Source organism: Haplochromis burtoni, unplaced genomic scaffold, assembly GCF_018398535.1.
Source record: "Haplochromis burtoni strain Fernald_Lab_line unplaced genomic scaffold, NCSU_Asbu1 Contig_9, whole genome shotgun sequence".
Lineage (NCBI taxonomy): Eukaryota > Metazoa > Chordata > Actinopteri > Cichliformes > Cichlidae > Haplochromis > Haplochromis burtoni.
In genome coordinates, this window is record NW_024582370.1 from 3,395,133 (window position 1) to 3,411,901 (window position 16,769).

Here is a 16,769-nt window from a genome sequence, read left to right on the forward strand (position 1 = left end):
ATCTTGCACTTGGCTTGTAAATTAAACGTTGATTTTCTTTATACGTTAAACCTTTGTTGATGTTGTAATGTCCGAAAAAAAATACATGACAAAAAATATTGCACTTCGTTATCAGTGTAAAATATTTGGTAATACTAATATAGAAGCTATTAAATTGAGCCTGCCAATTCTATCAAGTGTCCAGCTATGTAAATTCCAGTCTGCCTTTTACCAAACCATGCAGTCAGCTTGTTCTGTACTGCTATCAGCATCCAGTATAACAAAGGTTGCCAACACTTTAATATTAATCCCAATCTGGGCACAAACCACTGAATCACGTCACCAATCATGCCGTTCATTTAACCCACCTACCTACACTGCTGCCTTAGTTAAAACATGCACGAAAGGCAAATAAAAGGTTAAATTCCTGAGCTGCACGGCTATCAGTGAGGCTGCTTTAAATACTTCTTTATAAGGCAGTTTGCCCTAAAATCCATAAAAACGGTTTGATACACGGGCAGAGACGTCACCAGAGAAGCTTCCCTTCGACATAGCAAGCCAGTGCGCATGCGTGGAACATTCGATCACTGGCTGTGTAGCTAACTGCTAAGCTACGGATCCAGCCGACATGGAGAGGAAAGGTAAATCTTCACGCGACGCGTTGCACGCTGTGTGACTGGTGTAACACATTGTGTGTGCGGTTTGCCGTTACAGTCGATGTTGTCGTGCAGTGACAAATATAAAAACATTATTTTTCGCCGAGCAGCATACATTGTGATACGCGGTTTAATTGAACGCGTCTGTCGCGCACTGAGCTGGAGCGCTAGCCCTCTAGACGTTAGCTTTAGCTTCAATAGGACATGTCAGGATTAGCTCGATACATTTAGCTCTCCAGCTCCTTCCATTTTAAACACAGCCCGTAACACCGGCCACGGTAACCGTGCATTCATGTATGAGTCCATAATTAGCCGCTGTAGTGGCTGAAATCACTTCACGCCACATTACCGTGTTTGAGACGAGCGTTGCCTAGGTGGGAAGCTCAGTGATGTAACTTAACGTTGGATGGGTTCTGGCAAACCGACACATGCACTGACACTGATTTTAGATACTGTTAGGTGCAAACATGACCCAACACGGTGCATATGAACGTTGGAGTGAGGTAATTGTTTATTTCAGATGGCTTCATTTGTTTTGTCGTGAGTGTCAGCTGGAAATCAAGAAGGCAAACAGACAATGGTTTTTCTATTCTTTTTTTGTTGTTGCAGTGCTGGCACTCCAGGCGAGGAAGAAAAGGGTGAAAGCAAAGAAAACCAACAAAAAGTGAGTCACTGCTCCATTTAAATGTCATTCCCTCTTATGTGTGTCCCGTTTTTCAGGACACCCGCACATGAACAAGTATTTTGTCAGCTGTACTCAATCAAAGCAGGTTGTTTGTTGCACTTTGGTGTATTTGCTGCTGTTCTGACATTGGAGAAGCTGTTAGAAAGGCCTTTGACTGCTTGTTTGCACTTAAACTTTGTTTTGGTCTGCACACGCCACAGCTTTTTCTTTTTGCTCTACAGTGCTTTAGTAAAAAAAACAAAAAACACAAGTTTTGGGTGCTCTGTAAGCCATACCAGGAATATAATACTTAAACGCTGTGATCACCTGAAAATATTTCTGAATGATTAGTTGCTGTAAATAGGGCTGTCAAGCGTTGATCTCCAGTACCGATTGTTTTGGTGTGCCCAACAATCTACTAATCATGCCTGCACCAGTGGCATCCTCCAGAGCGTTACATAACAGCCAGTGCTATATTTAAAACAAGAGAATGAAGAAGCCCACATCAGCCCACCGAAGCATGGTGTTTAACTGAAAACAGCACCATTGAGGATACTCTCCTCCTGACAGCATTATCTTCATGGCTCATACTTAAATGTTTTATTAGCCGTAAGAATCATGTGATACCAAGAAACTAAATGCAACTTAAAGCAGAGCAGCTGCATTCTGCAGTAATCCTAGCACAATGGGCACTGCATGTATAGACGAACAAAACAACCTCAGAGGATATAATGGAGTGGACTGGTTAATGTTTTGAAGTGCTGTGAGAGTCTGAAGGAAAATGTGCATCAGACATTTGTCCTCACACCCAAAAGGATGAGGCCCATTAAAACAAGGTGCACACACCCAATATTAAAGCTTTTTATAATGAAAGGATGACTAACTGAGACTGGCTCTGCATTCAAATATGCTTCATCTGCTTTCTCTCTCTGTGAATGAAAATGCATGAGTGAGTATGTAATTTAGACGATGTATTTATTTGCATTTTGAAGTGAATTTGAAAAGCCATGCATTTACCTCTCAAGATGCAAAAAATGTTTTAAAATGTGTTAATAATGCAGCAGTGTAAATGTTAAAGCAGACAACACGAGAACTGTACAGATAATCAGTATTAAATTACTGCCTTGTTTTTACCAGCTTTATGATTTAAAATACTTAAAATATAATGAATGCGTTTCAGATTCAAAGCTTGATTAGAAAGTCAAGATTCATATCAAGTAATTATTTGAATCGGTTTATTTTGTCATCCTTGGACAAACATGCACCGCTTCAGCTGACCATGTCAGGCACAAAGAAGTAGGTTGCAGGATTATGTAGAAAACCAGCAGCTCATTTGTGAAACACTGCAGCCCAGTTGTAGGAATTTAGTTGAATGTGATCTCTGCTCTCTTGGCTCCAGTAGAGATGAGCAGGCTTAATCTGCTCTGTGGAGGAAGTAACATCAGGCTGTTTGGCTTTCAAGTAAATATTAGGAACTGAATTACTGGCAAAGCCAGAATGTATGTGGTGACACATATAAACATGGAAAGAATATGTTCTGTTATTTAGGGCTTGCAGAGCCATGGAAAAAGATATACAGAAATATGTTTCAAATATGCATTTAGAAAAGAATTGGTTGTCCTGTTTTCCATTATGTTGGGTTTGATCAATCTGTCGCTGGAGTTTTAGTCAAAATGAAAGTCTGCACACAGCGATTTATATTTGAAAAATGTAATATGCACAGACGTTTCATTTGTCTGACTGCTTGACACAATGACCGTATAACTCACTTAGTAATTTTGGAACATAATTTGTTTGCAGGCTTGTACTTCTGCTCGTAATGTAGCCACAGTTTTCTGTCCCCTTATTCTGGAAACTTCTCAGTATTCAGTCTGATTCAGCAAGGTTGATGTTGTCTTTCATAATGCGGATACACACACACACACATACATTAGGCCTGCAGTAAAGTAAGCTGAGTGCAGCATGCGTTTCTTTAAATGCCTTCTTTAATTTGGTTGTGTGATATTCCTTGGCAGAAAGCGCGTCAGTGTGGTATTATTGTGGTAGGGTTGTTTTGACAGGCCAACTTCTTGTTTTGGTGTAAACTATGGTTAAAAGCAGATGTTCAAATCCAGTTTAAAAAAAAAAAAAATATATATCATTGACAGCGATTTAGATGGTATTTGCTTCCATTTTCTGCTTGCAGTTTGTCACTGCCAGCGCTCGGTTACACATTTAGGAGTCTTTATTAATATAATAACCGTTTGTGAATATTTCAATAGTTAAATATTGCTTAGCTGCAAGATTTGTTTGAAACAAAGTTTTAGACACACCTTGCTATTTTGTTAAAACTAATTAAACTTGGTTGGAACAGTCGCTCATTAATCTTTCTTTACTGATAACAAGGTCAAAGCAACAAACTGGAGGCAATTACACTGAAACTTGTGGTTTAATTTCAAGGGGACATGATCCAGATTAACAGCCTGCTATGACTTTAATGGACTTTTATCTGCTACTGCTCTATTGTTTTGCCTTGCAAATATTTGCCTTTAATGTGGGTTTATGTTTGGTTAAGTAACTGTCAAACTACTGTAATACTGTTTTATTTATTTGTTTTATTTATTTATGGTCAAAAATGGTCATATGCCAAAACATTACATGCCAAAAATACTCACTCTGCCATTGAATTCTGGTGTTCCAGTCATGTCCATAGATGTATAAAATAAGGCACCAGCAGACTGTCTATAAAAATTTGTGAAACAGTGGCTCGCTCTCAGGAACTCTGTGAAATCCAGCGTCAGGGCTCGCAAAATTTCAAAATCTCTGGTAGCCCTTCGGGCAGACACTCTTCAGTTTTTGGTAGCCCAAAATAAATTTAAGTAGCCTGAAAAAAAAGAGGACAATTTTTTGATTGACTTAAAAAATTGTTAAAACACAAATTACAACAACTGTAAAAAAAATACAATCATCAACTCAAATATTTGGTTCTAACTGAACAGAAACTTCTATGAACTTGTAAGAACTGTGTAGAACATGGATCAGTCTGTGTCAGATCCTGAATCTGACATTTCCACTGAAGTCACGGGTAAGAGGTAAGTGGAACCAAGATCATTTGCTTTGTTTGCAAAGGCTGCTACATTGTGCCAAAGGTAGTTCACTCTTTGCAGCATCGCGCTGTTCTAAACAGCTTTTTCTTCTGCGTTTCTTCTGGACTTCTTGTTGTGCTTGGTTTATTTTTAGTAGTTTTTTTGCAATTGGCGTTTGTTCTGGGAAAGATACTGCAGACTGAGCAATAATGCATTTCTTGCATTTCTCATGGGTTCTAATGGGGTCTTTCTTAAAATTACTGGTCCCAGTAACAAAGGTGCTTGTCAACTAGAAATCGAGGGAAACTCAAGACACACCCGTCAGAACATTGTTATTTAGCTCGTCATATTCCAGCCACAGAAATTCTTTTGTCCATGAAACCAAAAAAGCTGCGCTTTTGTTTTTGCCTCATAGCCTGATTTGCCATCTTTTCCGTTTTGTGATCGGCTTTTCTTTGGCTGTCCCTTCTTCACCCTGACCTGTCTTATTTGGCTCTGCAGAACTAAAATACCTGCGTAAATCCATCTGCTTTTACACAGGCACTTGCATAATGATCAGCGATTCTCTGCGCATTCAACCTGCATCACATGTTTAAGCTTGCTGCGGGAGATTTCACTTGTCACGTTTGAATAGTAAGCTAATGAGTGATAAGACGATGTCAGAGGAATTGGTGCGCAATTAATCCGCCACTCACCAGTCAGTAGCTGCCGCTCTCTATTCACAGTCTGCGCGATCGCAAAGTGAAGCAAAAAACAAGCGGAAATTCAAACGCGATTTCAATATATCACATACTGACAGCTACGTTTGTGAAAGAATGCAAAAGCATTGACATTTTTTATTTATTTATTTTTTCTATGACAGCCTGACGGGCAGGGCTGAGATGGATTTTGGTAACCCGACCAGAAAAATCGCTAGTCCCGGGACGTCGGGCTAGCGATTTTGTGAGCCCTGAGCGTGGTACCATGATAGGATGCCATCTGTGCAGCAAGTCCAGTTGTGAAATTTCTTCATTACTAAATATTCCAGAGTCAACTGTTAGTGGTATTATAATAAAGTGGAAGCGATTGGGAACAACACCAAGTTTGCCACTAAGTGGTAGGCCACATAAATTTACAGAGCAGGGTCACCAGATGCGGAGGTGCATAGTACACAGGTCACCAACTTTCTGCAGAGTCACTCGCTACAGACCTCCAAACTTCACGTGGCCTTCAGATTAGCTCAAGAAGAGTTTACAGAGAGCGTCATGGACTGGGTTTCCAGGAGCGAGCAGTTGCTTCCAAGCCTCATGTCACCAAGTATCAGATACAACTCTAGAGGAGTGGAGTTTTTTGGAGTGAAGACTCATGCTGTTCTCTCTGTCTGGTAATCTGATGGATGAGTCTGGGTTTGGTAGTAGCCAGAGAAACAGAACTTATCTGACTGCATTGTGCCAAGTATAAAGTTGGGGAAGGAACTATGGTGTGACGTTGTTTTTTCAAAACTTGTGCTCTGCCATTTAGTTTCAGTGAAAGGAACTCTTCTAGCCCCTTTTCACTAGTACCTGCATGATTTGACTCTGTTTCGGTCATTTTCAATTACAATAAGTTACCGCTTAACATGCGTGGAGTATTTGTATGCGTCATGATCACCACAACAATGGAAAAGCATAGACCTGTTGCTCGGAGTACAACTTTTTGCCAATCTCGAGGGACCACAGTGGGAGTTGTTGGGTTTTTTTGTTTTTGTTTTTTCTCTTTTCTTTCCATTTTCCTCGTTGCCACGTTTCAAAAATTAGTAGGTAATAAAATTGCCTATTACCATGGTACTACCACCTAATGGAAAACTCTAAAATCTGTGTTGAGCCGGCCCAAGTAGGTACAAGTGGGAAAACGGTTATTAATGCTTCAGCATACCAAGACAATGTTATGTTTCCAGCTTTGTGGGAACCGTTTGGGGATTCCTTCCTATTCCAACACCAGTGCACAAAGCAAGGTCCATGTCACCTCATGAGGAGTCCTCACCTCAACCCAAGTTAATTCATAGTTTCTTCATATTACACATATGCATTCTTTATATATATAATTTTTTTTTTAAAGAGGTAGTTGTGGGTTAATTGAAGTCTGCAATGAAAGATGACATATTACCCTGGAGTAAAGTTTTATTTGTGGTTGACATTTCACATTTTCACAGTGATTGAAATGTGACTGTGGATGCTTACAGTTATAACCCTCCTTTATGATAGATTTATAAAACAGTTGTCTATTTGTAGCTTTATACATACACCAGATGTGCACCAATTATTTATTTTTTTGCGATCAGCCCTGGTGTCGTTTGTTTAAGAACGAGTGGTTCTTGTCATGTTTGATTATTTTGTGTGAGAGGCTTTTTAATAAATGCTGTGTTATATGGGTTATGTTTATGCAACAAAAAACTTGGCTGATGAGGAAGTTCTTCCTGTCTCTAGTTAGCCGTTTATACAGGAGGTGATTTTGAAACATCTATGTCCATCACTGTGACTGATCATCCAGAGCAGGCACACTCTATGTTGGTGCTTGGCTAACATGATTATGTTGTTCAGTAAAGTATTAGTGTTAGAGTGAATTACTCAGTTGCTAATGCTAGCTAGTTAATGCCACTTACTTTTTCAGCCAATTAAGGTCAGATCCCAGGAGAGGCAGGAGAACGTTCCCACTGCTTTGTAATGCATCTGTTTAAGTTAAACTGTACAGCTGTTCACCATTTCTGCAGTGTTTTTGGAAGTAAAAGGTTGAGCTTTGATTCTTTCCTGCTATGTAGAAGAGTCGAACTCATCGGTTATCAATGAGCTGCAGTCTTGTTCAGTTAGTCTCATCCGCATGTCCTGTAATAAAATCCTCTCATCCTGGGCACGCCTTATTGTTGAGCTAATATTTGATAAATGGACGGTAAATGCATCAGAGCTCTGTTCCATCGACGTCTTTCATAATTGTTGTTGTCCCATCAGGCAGCCAGCCAATCCCAGAGCTCGACAGCATCCTCAGGCTGAAGCCTCCCCTCAGGAACCTGAGGAACCTGAAGAGATCCTTGGCTCTGATGATGAAGAGCAGGAGGACCCCAATGACTACTGCAAAGGTGGGTTCCTCTTTACTTTTTGCATTCAAAGGCACACTATATTGCACTGTATTTGATTAACTACTCTTTCAAGTTTTTTTTGTTTGTTTGTTTTTTCCCCAGTAGAAAAATGATAACAGAGTATTAGCGATTCGCACCTTAGTTTAAACAGATAAATCAATATTTGATTTGACTGTTTCAATAAATGGTGTCGCTTTGGTTAGTTGTGACCTGTTATTACAGTGAATGTAAATGCACTGGCTGTTCTGTATACATGCACACATACATGCTCACCTCTTTATTTATCTAAGCAGCTTGAATTTCTTATCTTTTAGGTGGCTACCACCATGTGAAAGTAGGAGACCTTTATAATGGAAAATACCATGTAATTCGGAAGCTCGGCTGGGGACACTTCTCCACCGTGTGGCTCGCCTGGGATATTCAGTATGAGAAAAACTTTACTGCATATTTGTAATTCATGTTTTGTTTTTGAGACTTGACATTGGATTCCAGATGCAGCAGCAGCTGGCTCAGAGACGGTTTACTTTGCTTCCTATTAGTGAACATTACATTCTGTGGTTGCAGGGTAAAGAGGTTTGTTGCAATGAAGGTGGTGAAGAGCGCGGAGCACTACACAGAAACAGCACTGGATGAGATAAAACTGCTCAGATCTGTGAGTATCAGATTTAATTGCATGCAGTAGGTTTTAATGAAATATGTAATCAGTAAGCGCAGGAAGTGTTCACTGCTTAGTTGTGGGGATATCTGGAGATGCATCAGTGTACAGCAACGTGGTGCAAGGACAGCAGGGCATTGCTTACACTACAGCTTTTACACATTATTCATGTACTCAGCTTGCATGTCTTCCAGCACGCATGTTCACACAGTTTTACATGTAAATGTGTGTGGATCCCACAACTATATCTATATATCTAGATCTAGAGAGATCTGGAGATATTTCTCAATCATTTTTTTTTTTTCTTGTCTGTAGGTAAGAAACTCTGACACGAATGATCCCAACCGAGAGATGGTAGTCCAGCTTCTAGATGACTTCAAGATCTCTGGCGTCAATGGAACTCGTATCCTTCACAGCCATATATAACAGATGTTTCCTGGTTTTTATTATTAGTCACATTTGATTTGTCAAATTACCTCCTGCTGGGAGGGGGAAAGACCCCAAAACAAAAACTTTAGTCTTATTAGAAATGGTTTTTTTTTTTTTTTGTTTTTTTTGAATGTACAGAACTTTCTTTCCCTTCATGTCCATGTCAGCTAAAAAGCCGTACGCAAGTAAGAAAGTAAACAACAGGTGAGGGTGTGACAAATGGAATCTTATGTGTCCCAAACAGACCTCCACCCCCATCACAACACTTTAGTTGGGTAAGATCCCCTGAATGCCTGAGGGATTGCTGTAGCTGTAACACGAGAGGCTCTAACAAAAGCGTATGGGTTGCACATCAACGTGTCCTTTCTTCAGCACAAGCAATGCCACTCCTCATTTAGGCAGTTGTTTTTTCCTTTGTTTGTTTTCAGTTTTGCTTTACCGCTATTACTTTGCCATCTTAACTGCTCCAATCTTCAGACGTCTGCATGGTGTTTGAGGTGTTAGGACATCACTTATTGAAATGGATAATAAAATCAAACTACCAAGGACTGCCCCTGGCTTGTGTGAAGAGCATCATACGACAGGTAAAGTGAGACCCACAGGCACACCTTTTGAATGCCTATGACTCATCATTAAGGCTCAGTAGTTCACAAGAGTTGTGTAGCCTGCAGGCTGCACGATGGATGGAAAACAGTCAGGGTAGAAGAACTTTACATATTAACAGTAAGCTGCTTAACAAAACAGATGGGGAGTGAGACAAAACTGAGGGGGCTTTTTTTTTTTTTTCATGGTTAAACAAATGACTAATTCAGCAGTTAATTGCACAGCTCATCTGTGGATTAGTGTTGTTTATTCCACAGCTTTTTATTCGATGTCCTTTGAAAAACAGCAAATGTTTCTTTTATTAAAACTTTCTTAGATTGTTAAGCTTTTGTGTTCTCTTAAAGGGACCCTTTTATGCTTTCTTTATGTTCTGTTATATGCTGTGTTTGTTACATGGATGGATTTTCAATAAGCAGCACTAAGGCTAAAATAATGATAGTATCATTGTGTATTAACTACAAACCAAACGCTCTGGCTTCAGACTGCCCTAGGGATTCTTTTTAAGATTTTTTTTTTTTCCTAGTCTTGGCTCCTTTGCTTTAAAGAGAGAAGAGCTAAAATAGTGTGTTTCAGAGAGGATAAACTGACGGACTGCAGCAAAGCCAAATGTGATTAATAAGGATTATTTATGAACTCTGAGTTGTGCAAAGTTAGTATATTTGTTTCCAAGAAAAGAAAAACCTGAAAATTGATGCAATATGTTTTTCTTTTTAAAGTTTCCTTAAGTTTAGTTGGTAAAGGTTTTGTGTCCAAGTCGGTGTGATTGGTTAATTTGATCTACACAATCGGATAACCATTTTCCATTAATGTATGTTTTTTTTTATTTTTTATTTTTTATTAAAGGTTCTCCAAGGTCTGGACTACCTGCACACAAAGTGTCATATTATCCACACAGACATCAAGCCGGAGAACATCCTGATGAGCGTAGATGAGCCTTACGTACGGAGGCTTGCAGCTGAAGCCACAGAGTGGCAGAAGGCTGGGGCGCCTCCTCCCTCTGGTTCAGCGAGTATGAGATGTGCATGCACACTCACTTTTATATCTGCATTCATAGGTTTAGTACAGGTTTTTACTTATCTCATGTTCTCTTTACAGTAAGCACAGCGCCAGTTCCAAAACAGGTACAAGACTTGTTTTTTTGTTTGTTTTTTTTACTCTCTGCTTAGATATTAGCCTCATATGTTTTTAGGTTTGGTTTTGTTTTTTTAGTTTACTTTTAAATCAGTCCTACAAATGTGCAAACCTTTCCTTTGTTTTGTCTTTGACAGACAGTAAAAATGTCCAAGAACAAGAAGAAGAAGTTAAAAAAGAAGCAGAAGCGGCAGGCGGAGCTGCTGGAGAAGTGCATCTTGGACCTTGAGGAAATGGAAAAGACCACAGAGATACGAGAGGATGATGAAGATGAAGACGACCCACAGACTGAAAAGGGACGAGCCTGTGCGCCTCTCAGACAGGTGTCTTTTGTGGAGATAGGAAACGAGGAAACAGATGGTAAGACGCTAACATCAGAGAAGTAATGTGTTCTGCAAAATTTGCAAAGCAGCCAAAAAATCTGATATGAATCAACTGAAAATACATTTTCTGCTACTTTCAGGGAGCACTTTGAATGCAGATCATATGAGGGTGGGACCAGAGGAACTGTCTGAAATGAACTGTAATGGCCATGTGGAGGAGAGTGACTTCCAGCATAGCGATGAAGACCAACATAATGGCAATGCAGAGTGCACAGAACAGTGTGCCTCTCCAGAGGATCAACACGTGGAGTCTCCTCTCCACTCCATTTACAACGGTGTTGAGTCTACAGATTTCAATGAGGTGTACACAGAGACTAAAGGAACTGGGGCTCGTAGCCGTGGAGTTACTGAGAAACGCTTTTCTGCTGGGCTGGAGGACGGAGAGCTGGAACAAGGCATTTTAGAAGAAGATGGTGAGGATGGGTCCAACTGTCACTATAGTAACCAGGAAGATGCACGAAATGGTCAGTGAACCGAAATCGATTGGTTTAGGTTTTTAGAAGCTGTTTGCTGTAGCTGAGCTGCTTTGGAAATTTAACAAAAACCATGTGAACTTTGAACTACTTATGATTATACTTATCATTTATTCAGTGTTTATCCCATTGTTTTATTCAATGTCGCTGCTTCTCTCTCTGCTTTATAAAGGTAAGCTGACAGCAGGATCCCTGCTAGTTAACCCACTTGAGCCACTCAATGCAGACAAGATCAAGGTCAAGATTGCAGATTTGGGAAATGCCTGCTGGGTGGTGAGTAGCCTGCTAATGACCAAAGGGATTTCCTCATAGGAGATGAAACGGTACAGCCAGGGAGACATCGAGTGTCATCTAGCTACTGAAAGTAATGTTTCGGTATTCCTGCTTTTTATGGTTTTAAAATGAGAAATCATTTACCAGATGGGAGTGTGATCCAGATTTCAAATAGAGCATAGAGTCCATTTATAATTTCAAAAATTTTTATTCTCATGTAAAATATTTCTGTTTTTCAGTGTGTTATCGCTACACATGATGAAACCTACTTGATATACGTTTGTGTTTTCGTATTTGTCTTTTTTCCTCTCAGCACAAGCACTTTACTGAAGACATCCAGACACGACAGTACCGGTCTCTAGAAGTACTTATTGGTTCTGGATACAGCACACCAGCTGATATTTGGAGCACAGCCTGTATGGTGAGAAATTTTCTCTGCATCAAACTATTTATATAGAGCCAAAAGGTGCTTAAACTCCCCCCAAAAACTGAATAGAACAAAAAAAAATTATCTGAAGGGGGAAAAAAAACAAAACCCATTGTATCTTAAAGACTCAAGAAGTGTAATGAGAGTCTGAGAGTCTAGTCAGTGGTGGGAGGGATTTATTGAGATTTGGACAGATGGCTTCATACTGTTCTTTTTGTTTTTCCCCCTCCCTGTGTTTGTATTGTCCTCAGGCCTTTGAGCTTGCCACAGGGGACTACTTGTTTGAACCACATTCTGGGGAAGATTATTCCAGAGATGAAGGTATTGTCTGGTCTTCCTGTACATTCTGTTTTTAAAGTACAAGTTTTAACTGTAGATCATTAATTCTCAGAGCTCGATTTAGTAGATGTATTGAAATGTGTTTCACTAGTGAGTGGGACTTCTGTTTAGTATTACTGCTACTGTTAAAAGCACCATAGTGTTGTTAAATCTTCTGTTATCAGTGTTGAACTGTTGAATTATTTAAAATGTCCAATATGCATGCAAGTCCTCACCTTCACTGGAGCTCCAGTTACAGTGCACTTTGCACAGTGTTAACATGTTAATGAGGTGCTCCATTAATGGCTTCGAATTCAGAAGAAGAATTGTAAAGTATGAAAAGTATGAGCATTCCTGTGTGTATTTCCTATCTAGCAACTTGAGCCACTTCTTTACTGCACTGGAGATGGGGCCATCTCTTCAATTCTCTTCTCACCTTTTCCTCACCTCCTGGTTACTCATACTTTGTTTAATCCATTTTCACCTCAAGTTTTAATTGAAACTAGGGCTGTACGATATGACCAAAATCTCATATCCCGATATAAGAAATCTATCGTCCGATAACGATATAAATCACAAAAATGTAACATTTTCTGTAAATTCTGTGAATCTCGGGCAGCTCGACTTGCGTGAAGTGTTTCCAGCTGCGCGTCATGTAGCTGGAGTCGAGTGTTTTAACCGATGCATGAAACGATACATTTTTAGACATAAGTTGTAACGGCCGCCGTTTTCTTTGTGAGTATTTATTACACGGCGTGCTGCGGGGAAAAGCCTGTTCTAACGTTTGAGTCTAAGGTTTATTTTTTAGCACCTGGCGGCTCTTTTTTAATTCTCATCCGTAAATAATCTGCTCTTTCACGTGATTCAGTTTATTTTGAAAAGTCTCAACAGGATCTTGAGCTTTATTGTGAAAGGTTTATGTGGAACATAAACAAGCGGACACGCGATGCTGTTACCGTCGTTGTTGCTAACCACAACGCATAAAAACAGGCGCTTGTCCGTCCGTAGTGTGGTTATATAAAATATAAGAGAAAGAGAGAACTTTAAGAAATTAATATAGCCACTACAGTGACCATCAAAACGATGAAAAAATATTGCCGTAAACAGTTTATTTTGCGACACCACGAAACAAACGATAGCGTAAAATGAAACGATAGACGTTTTTATATCGTCATCCGATATATATCGTTATATCGAACAGCCCTAATTGAAACATAAGGTGAAAATGGAATTTTGGCTTGCTGCTTAGCTCAAAGTTTCCATATTAACTTGATTCTGCTCTGGCATGTCTGCTTTGTGCTGTCCTTCAACTTTGACTTTACTGGAGCATCCTGCAGCTTTTTCTCCTGCATAAACCATGGCTTACTGTTCTATAAATGCTTTGTGTTTAACGTTTTATTAGACTTTTAGTAAACTTGCATCAGTCTGCTTTTTATGTTTTACTGTATAGCTTTGAGGGCTGGGCTTTAATGCAGACTTCCCATCTTGCTTTATAGTTGTCATTTTTCTGAAATACAACAGTGAATGAGCTCCATGTGTTCAGATGTTTTCAGTAGGTTAATATAGGCTGTTGATACATGTGCTACTTGTAACACTAGGCTGTCATCATCATAATCATCATCCCTTGTTCCTAATACATTGTTCCACTTGACTGTTTGCCATCTCCTCTCCAAACTCCCTGTGACATTCCATCTTCCTCCTCCTCTTCTCCTCTGATGTGCCTCATTTCCAGACCATCTTGCTCTCATGATTGAGTTGCTCGGTAAAATCCCCCGACACTATGCTCTGAGTGGAAAATACTCACAGGAATACTTCACCAAGAGAGGTACGCCAGCACCTCTGTCTTTGGCTCACTCTGGGAAAGGTGGACAAGGAGGGTCAAGGGAGGAGGTTAACTTCAGTCAGCACAATCAAATGGTTTTGTGCAGGCCCGACATCACAGCAAGAAACCAATAAATGCCAGCCTCTTTGAACCACTGATCACGATTCAAGTGTTCTGCCAAAGACTGCCTGGCAGAGCCTTGTACACTGCCTTTAGACATTTTGGCTAGGTGCTTGATGCTGTATTGGTCCCTGCTGAGGAGATTCAGAATGACCTTTTTCCTCTGCATGGAGTCCACTGCGCAACAACAGTCTTTTTATAAATGTAATTTAATCATTTAATGAAATCAATCACAGGAGGCAAAAAAGGCAAGAACCCTTTACTTTTATACGTCAGTGTATTTATGTCAGAATATAAAGTCTTAATGTGCTCAAAGTACACGTGTTTACAGAAATATGATAATTAATGTAAGATGGCTTTAATTAAGGATGTCTATAAGGGATTAGCTGACAGTCTTGATGTGAACTTTTTAAGGTCCCTGAGTGGGAGTTGTTTTGTTGATATGTACCAAGGTTACTGCAAATGTTAAGACCTCTGTTACAGTTACGGATGAAATGACAGCAAAGTTGATGAATAATTAACACGAAGTACAAAAACATGATTTTCATTATCTGGGCCTGTCTTGTCAATCTAGTTGCAGGGTGAATTTGTGGTGGGAATTATTTTTGTTCTGAAAAACTTTAGTGGAAAACCCCCAAACTGAACAATAAAAAAGAGCTAAAGGTTAATGAACCTCACTGCTCTGTTTTATAACTTTCTAACTTCTGGTTTTACACCACGTCCTCTGCCAACAGTGAGGCTGGTGTGTGTGACGCCACCCAGACCTCTCTCTCCCTCTGCCCTCCACCCACACACCCAGAGTGGGCCTGTGACTGGGTCCACTGTCTGATGAATCTGTTTGTCTTGTCTGTCTTTTTTCTTGCAACTGTCTGCTGTATAGACCATATAGCACTGATCATTGAGCTGCTGGGGAGTGTCCCACGCAAACTCATAATGTCCGGCAAATATTCCAAGGATTTTTTCACCAAGAAAGGTAAAACGGAAGCTTTACTGTCAAGATTCGAGTGAGAGTTACTGACTGTGCTTTGGAATATTCCCTACTTGAATCCCAATTGCTGCTTATTCATACATTTGAATATACATGTAAAAATGTCTCCAGTGGATATTAGTTCAAAAGAACAGGCCTTCTTTAAAAGGCAATTACAAGGTAACTATTTAATCAGTGTCATTTGTTAAGACTGTATGTGGAGTTATGCAGACATGACTGCCCTTGAAGTGAAGTTTAAAATGGGGAAGTTGTTGTACTCTGTAGTGGTGTGGTTCTGATGCAGTGCTGTCTGTCTGCAGGCGATTTGAAACACATCACTAAGTTGAAGCCGTGGGGACTGCTGGAGGTGCTGATCGACAAATACGAGTGGCCCCGTGAAGAAGCAGAGTGCTTCACTGACTTCCTTCTTCCCATGCTGGAGCTTATTCCAGAGAAAAGGGCCACGGCCACAGAGTGCTTGCGCCACCCCTGGCTCGCCCTCTAGTGGACACCTCCAGCTATCGAACCTCCCTTCCCTCCCACCTCCTCCAGAGACTGCAACAGATCACTTTCCAGTTTGGGCATATCAGATGGATATTTATTTTTCTTCTTTTTTTGGTTAGATGTTTTGAATTTGTTCTTGTTTTTGAGCTAATGCTTCTGTGTACATTTGCTTTGAATTAGTTGGTTCTCAGTGTGATGTCAGGAATCCAGTGGATTTTTTTTTTTTTTATTACTTTGTGCTCATGTTGGCTCAAACTGCTGTGCTCCGTTCACCCTTCTAAGGAAGTCTGTCATTGTACTGCTAGTGACTCATCCTTGTTTGTTACACTCCTGCACTAAAACCTGAACAAACCAAGGATATGTAGCCGTTATTGGTCATTTTTGTTCCCTAAAACTCTTTTCCCACATCTTTTCAGTAGTGACTTAAAAAAACCAAAAAACCCCCCCCAAAAAAAACAAAAAACCCCAAATCTCATTCAACATTTTGTATTTGTAATGAAGGTTTTAGGAAGTTTCACACTGGGCTGACATGTACACTGACTTTGGGTAACTTTCATTTCATGCATTTCTTCAGGCAGGGTCACTGTTTGATTAAAGTAGGTCATGTTTAGCCGTATCGATTCCGTTGTCACCTGGTATTTAGTATCCTTAGTTAATTATAATAGGGATCTTTCATTTTCATGGGAGGCTGGTATTCTCATCCACCTATTACAATTCAGGTATATAGTATTTTAAAGGTTTCAACAAGACAACATGTTAAGAAGCCCAATCTTAAGGAGAAAAAAAAAAGTGAAAATAAACTGTATATATCTGTACCAAAGAGTTTGCCTTGATGTATATTACAGTTATGTACAGTTTTTAACAAATCTTATATCTTAGCTAAAATTGTTTAGCTGGGTAGCTGTGTTTTAATAAAGCGTATGGAAGGTGTGTTTGAGATCAGTTGTATGTGTGGTCAACTGTTCAATGTCACTGTTTTTACCATAGAAATGGTGAGATCTGATATTATGTCATGGTGTCCCAAAAAGATCATATCCAAGTAACCTATGTTATCTGTCGAAACCTATGGGGGGAAAAACAAAAACTTACATTGGTGTCAGATTCAAGAACATAAACTCTGTGTGAGTTGGCGACTTACAAAGCTGTACAACACACCATACAATAAAACAGATCTTCATACAATACATGATTGTGGAGGGCTTGTTTATT

At 39.8% G+C, this 16,769-nt stretch overlaps 1 protein-coding gene across 3 annotated transcripts; it reads left to right on the forward strand.

Annotated features, from left to right (window-relative positions):
- The first annotated feature begins 477 nt into the window (after nt 1-477).
- On the forward strand, nt 478-16,497 carry srpk1a (SRSF protein kinase 1a). 3 transcript variants are annotated; one of them, XM_042228091.1, is made up of 16 exons: nt 478-620; nt 1,245-1,299; nt 7,328-7,455; nt 7,770-7,878; nt 8,020-8,107; nt 8,426-8,513; nt 9,017-9,123; nt 9,986-10,151; nt 10,238-10,263; nt 10,411-10,633; nt 10,737-11,120; nt 11,302-11,402; nt 11,716-11,823; nt 12,081-12,150; nt 14,970-15,062; nt 15,377-16,497. In XM_042228091.1, the coding sequence occupies exons 1-16, from the start codon at nt 608-610 to the stop codon at nt 15,559-15,561; spliced, it is 1,944 nt and encodes a 647-aa protein (XP_042084025.1). In that variant the 5' UTR covers nt 478-607; the 3' UTR covers nt 15,562-16,497. The 3 variants fall into 3 exon arrangements, with proteins under 3 accessions (XP_042084025.1, XP_042084026.1, XP_014195067.1); XM_042228092.1 differs by lacking the exon at nt 14,970-15,062 and adding an exon at nt 13,880-13,972 and having other exon boundaries at nt 10,737-11,069; XM_014339581.2 differs by lacking the exon at nt 14,970-15,062 and adding an exon at nt 13,880-13,972 and having other exon boundaries at nt 480-620.
- The last annotated feature ends 272 nt before the right edge of the window (nt 16,498-16,769 follow it).

Excerpts from the sequence above, each read along its gene's own strand:
- srpk1a (XM_042228091.1), top strand. Across the intron at positions 8,514-9,016 it reads CTCTGGCGTCAATGGAACTC|ACGTCTGCATGGTGTTTGAG; the intron begins GTATCCTTCACA and ends TCCAATCTTCAG. Across the intron at positions 10,634-10,736 it reads AGGAAACGAGGAAACAGATG|GGAGCACTTTGAATGCAGAT; the intron begins GTAAGACGCTAA and ends TGCTACTTTCAG.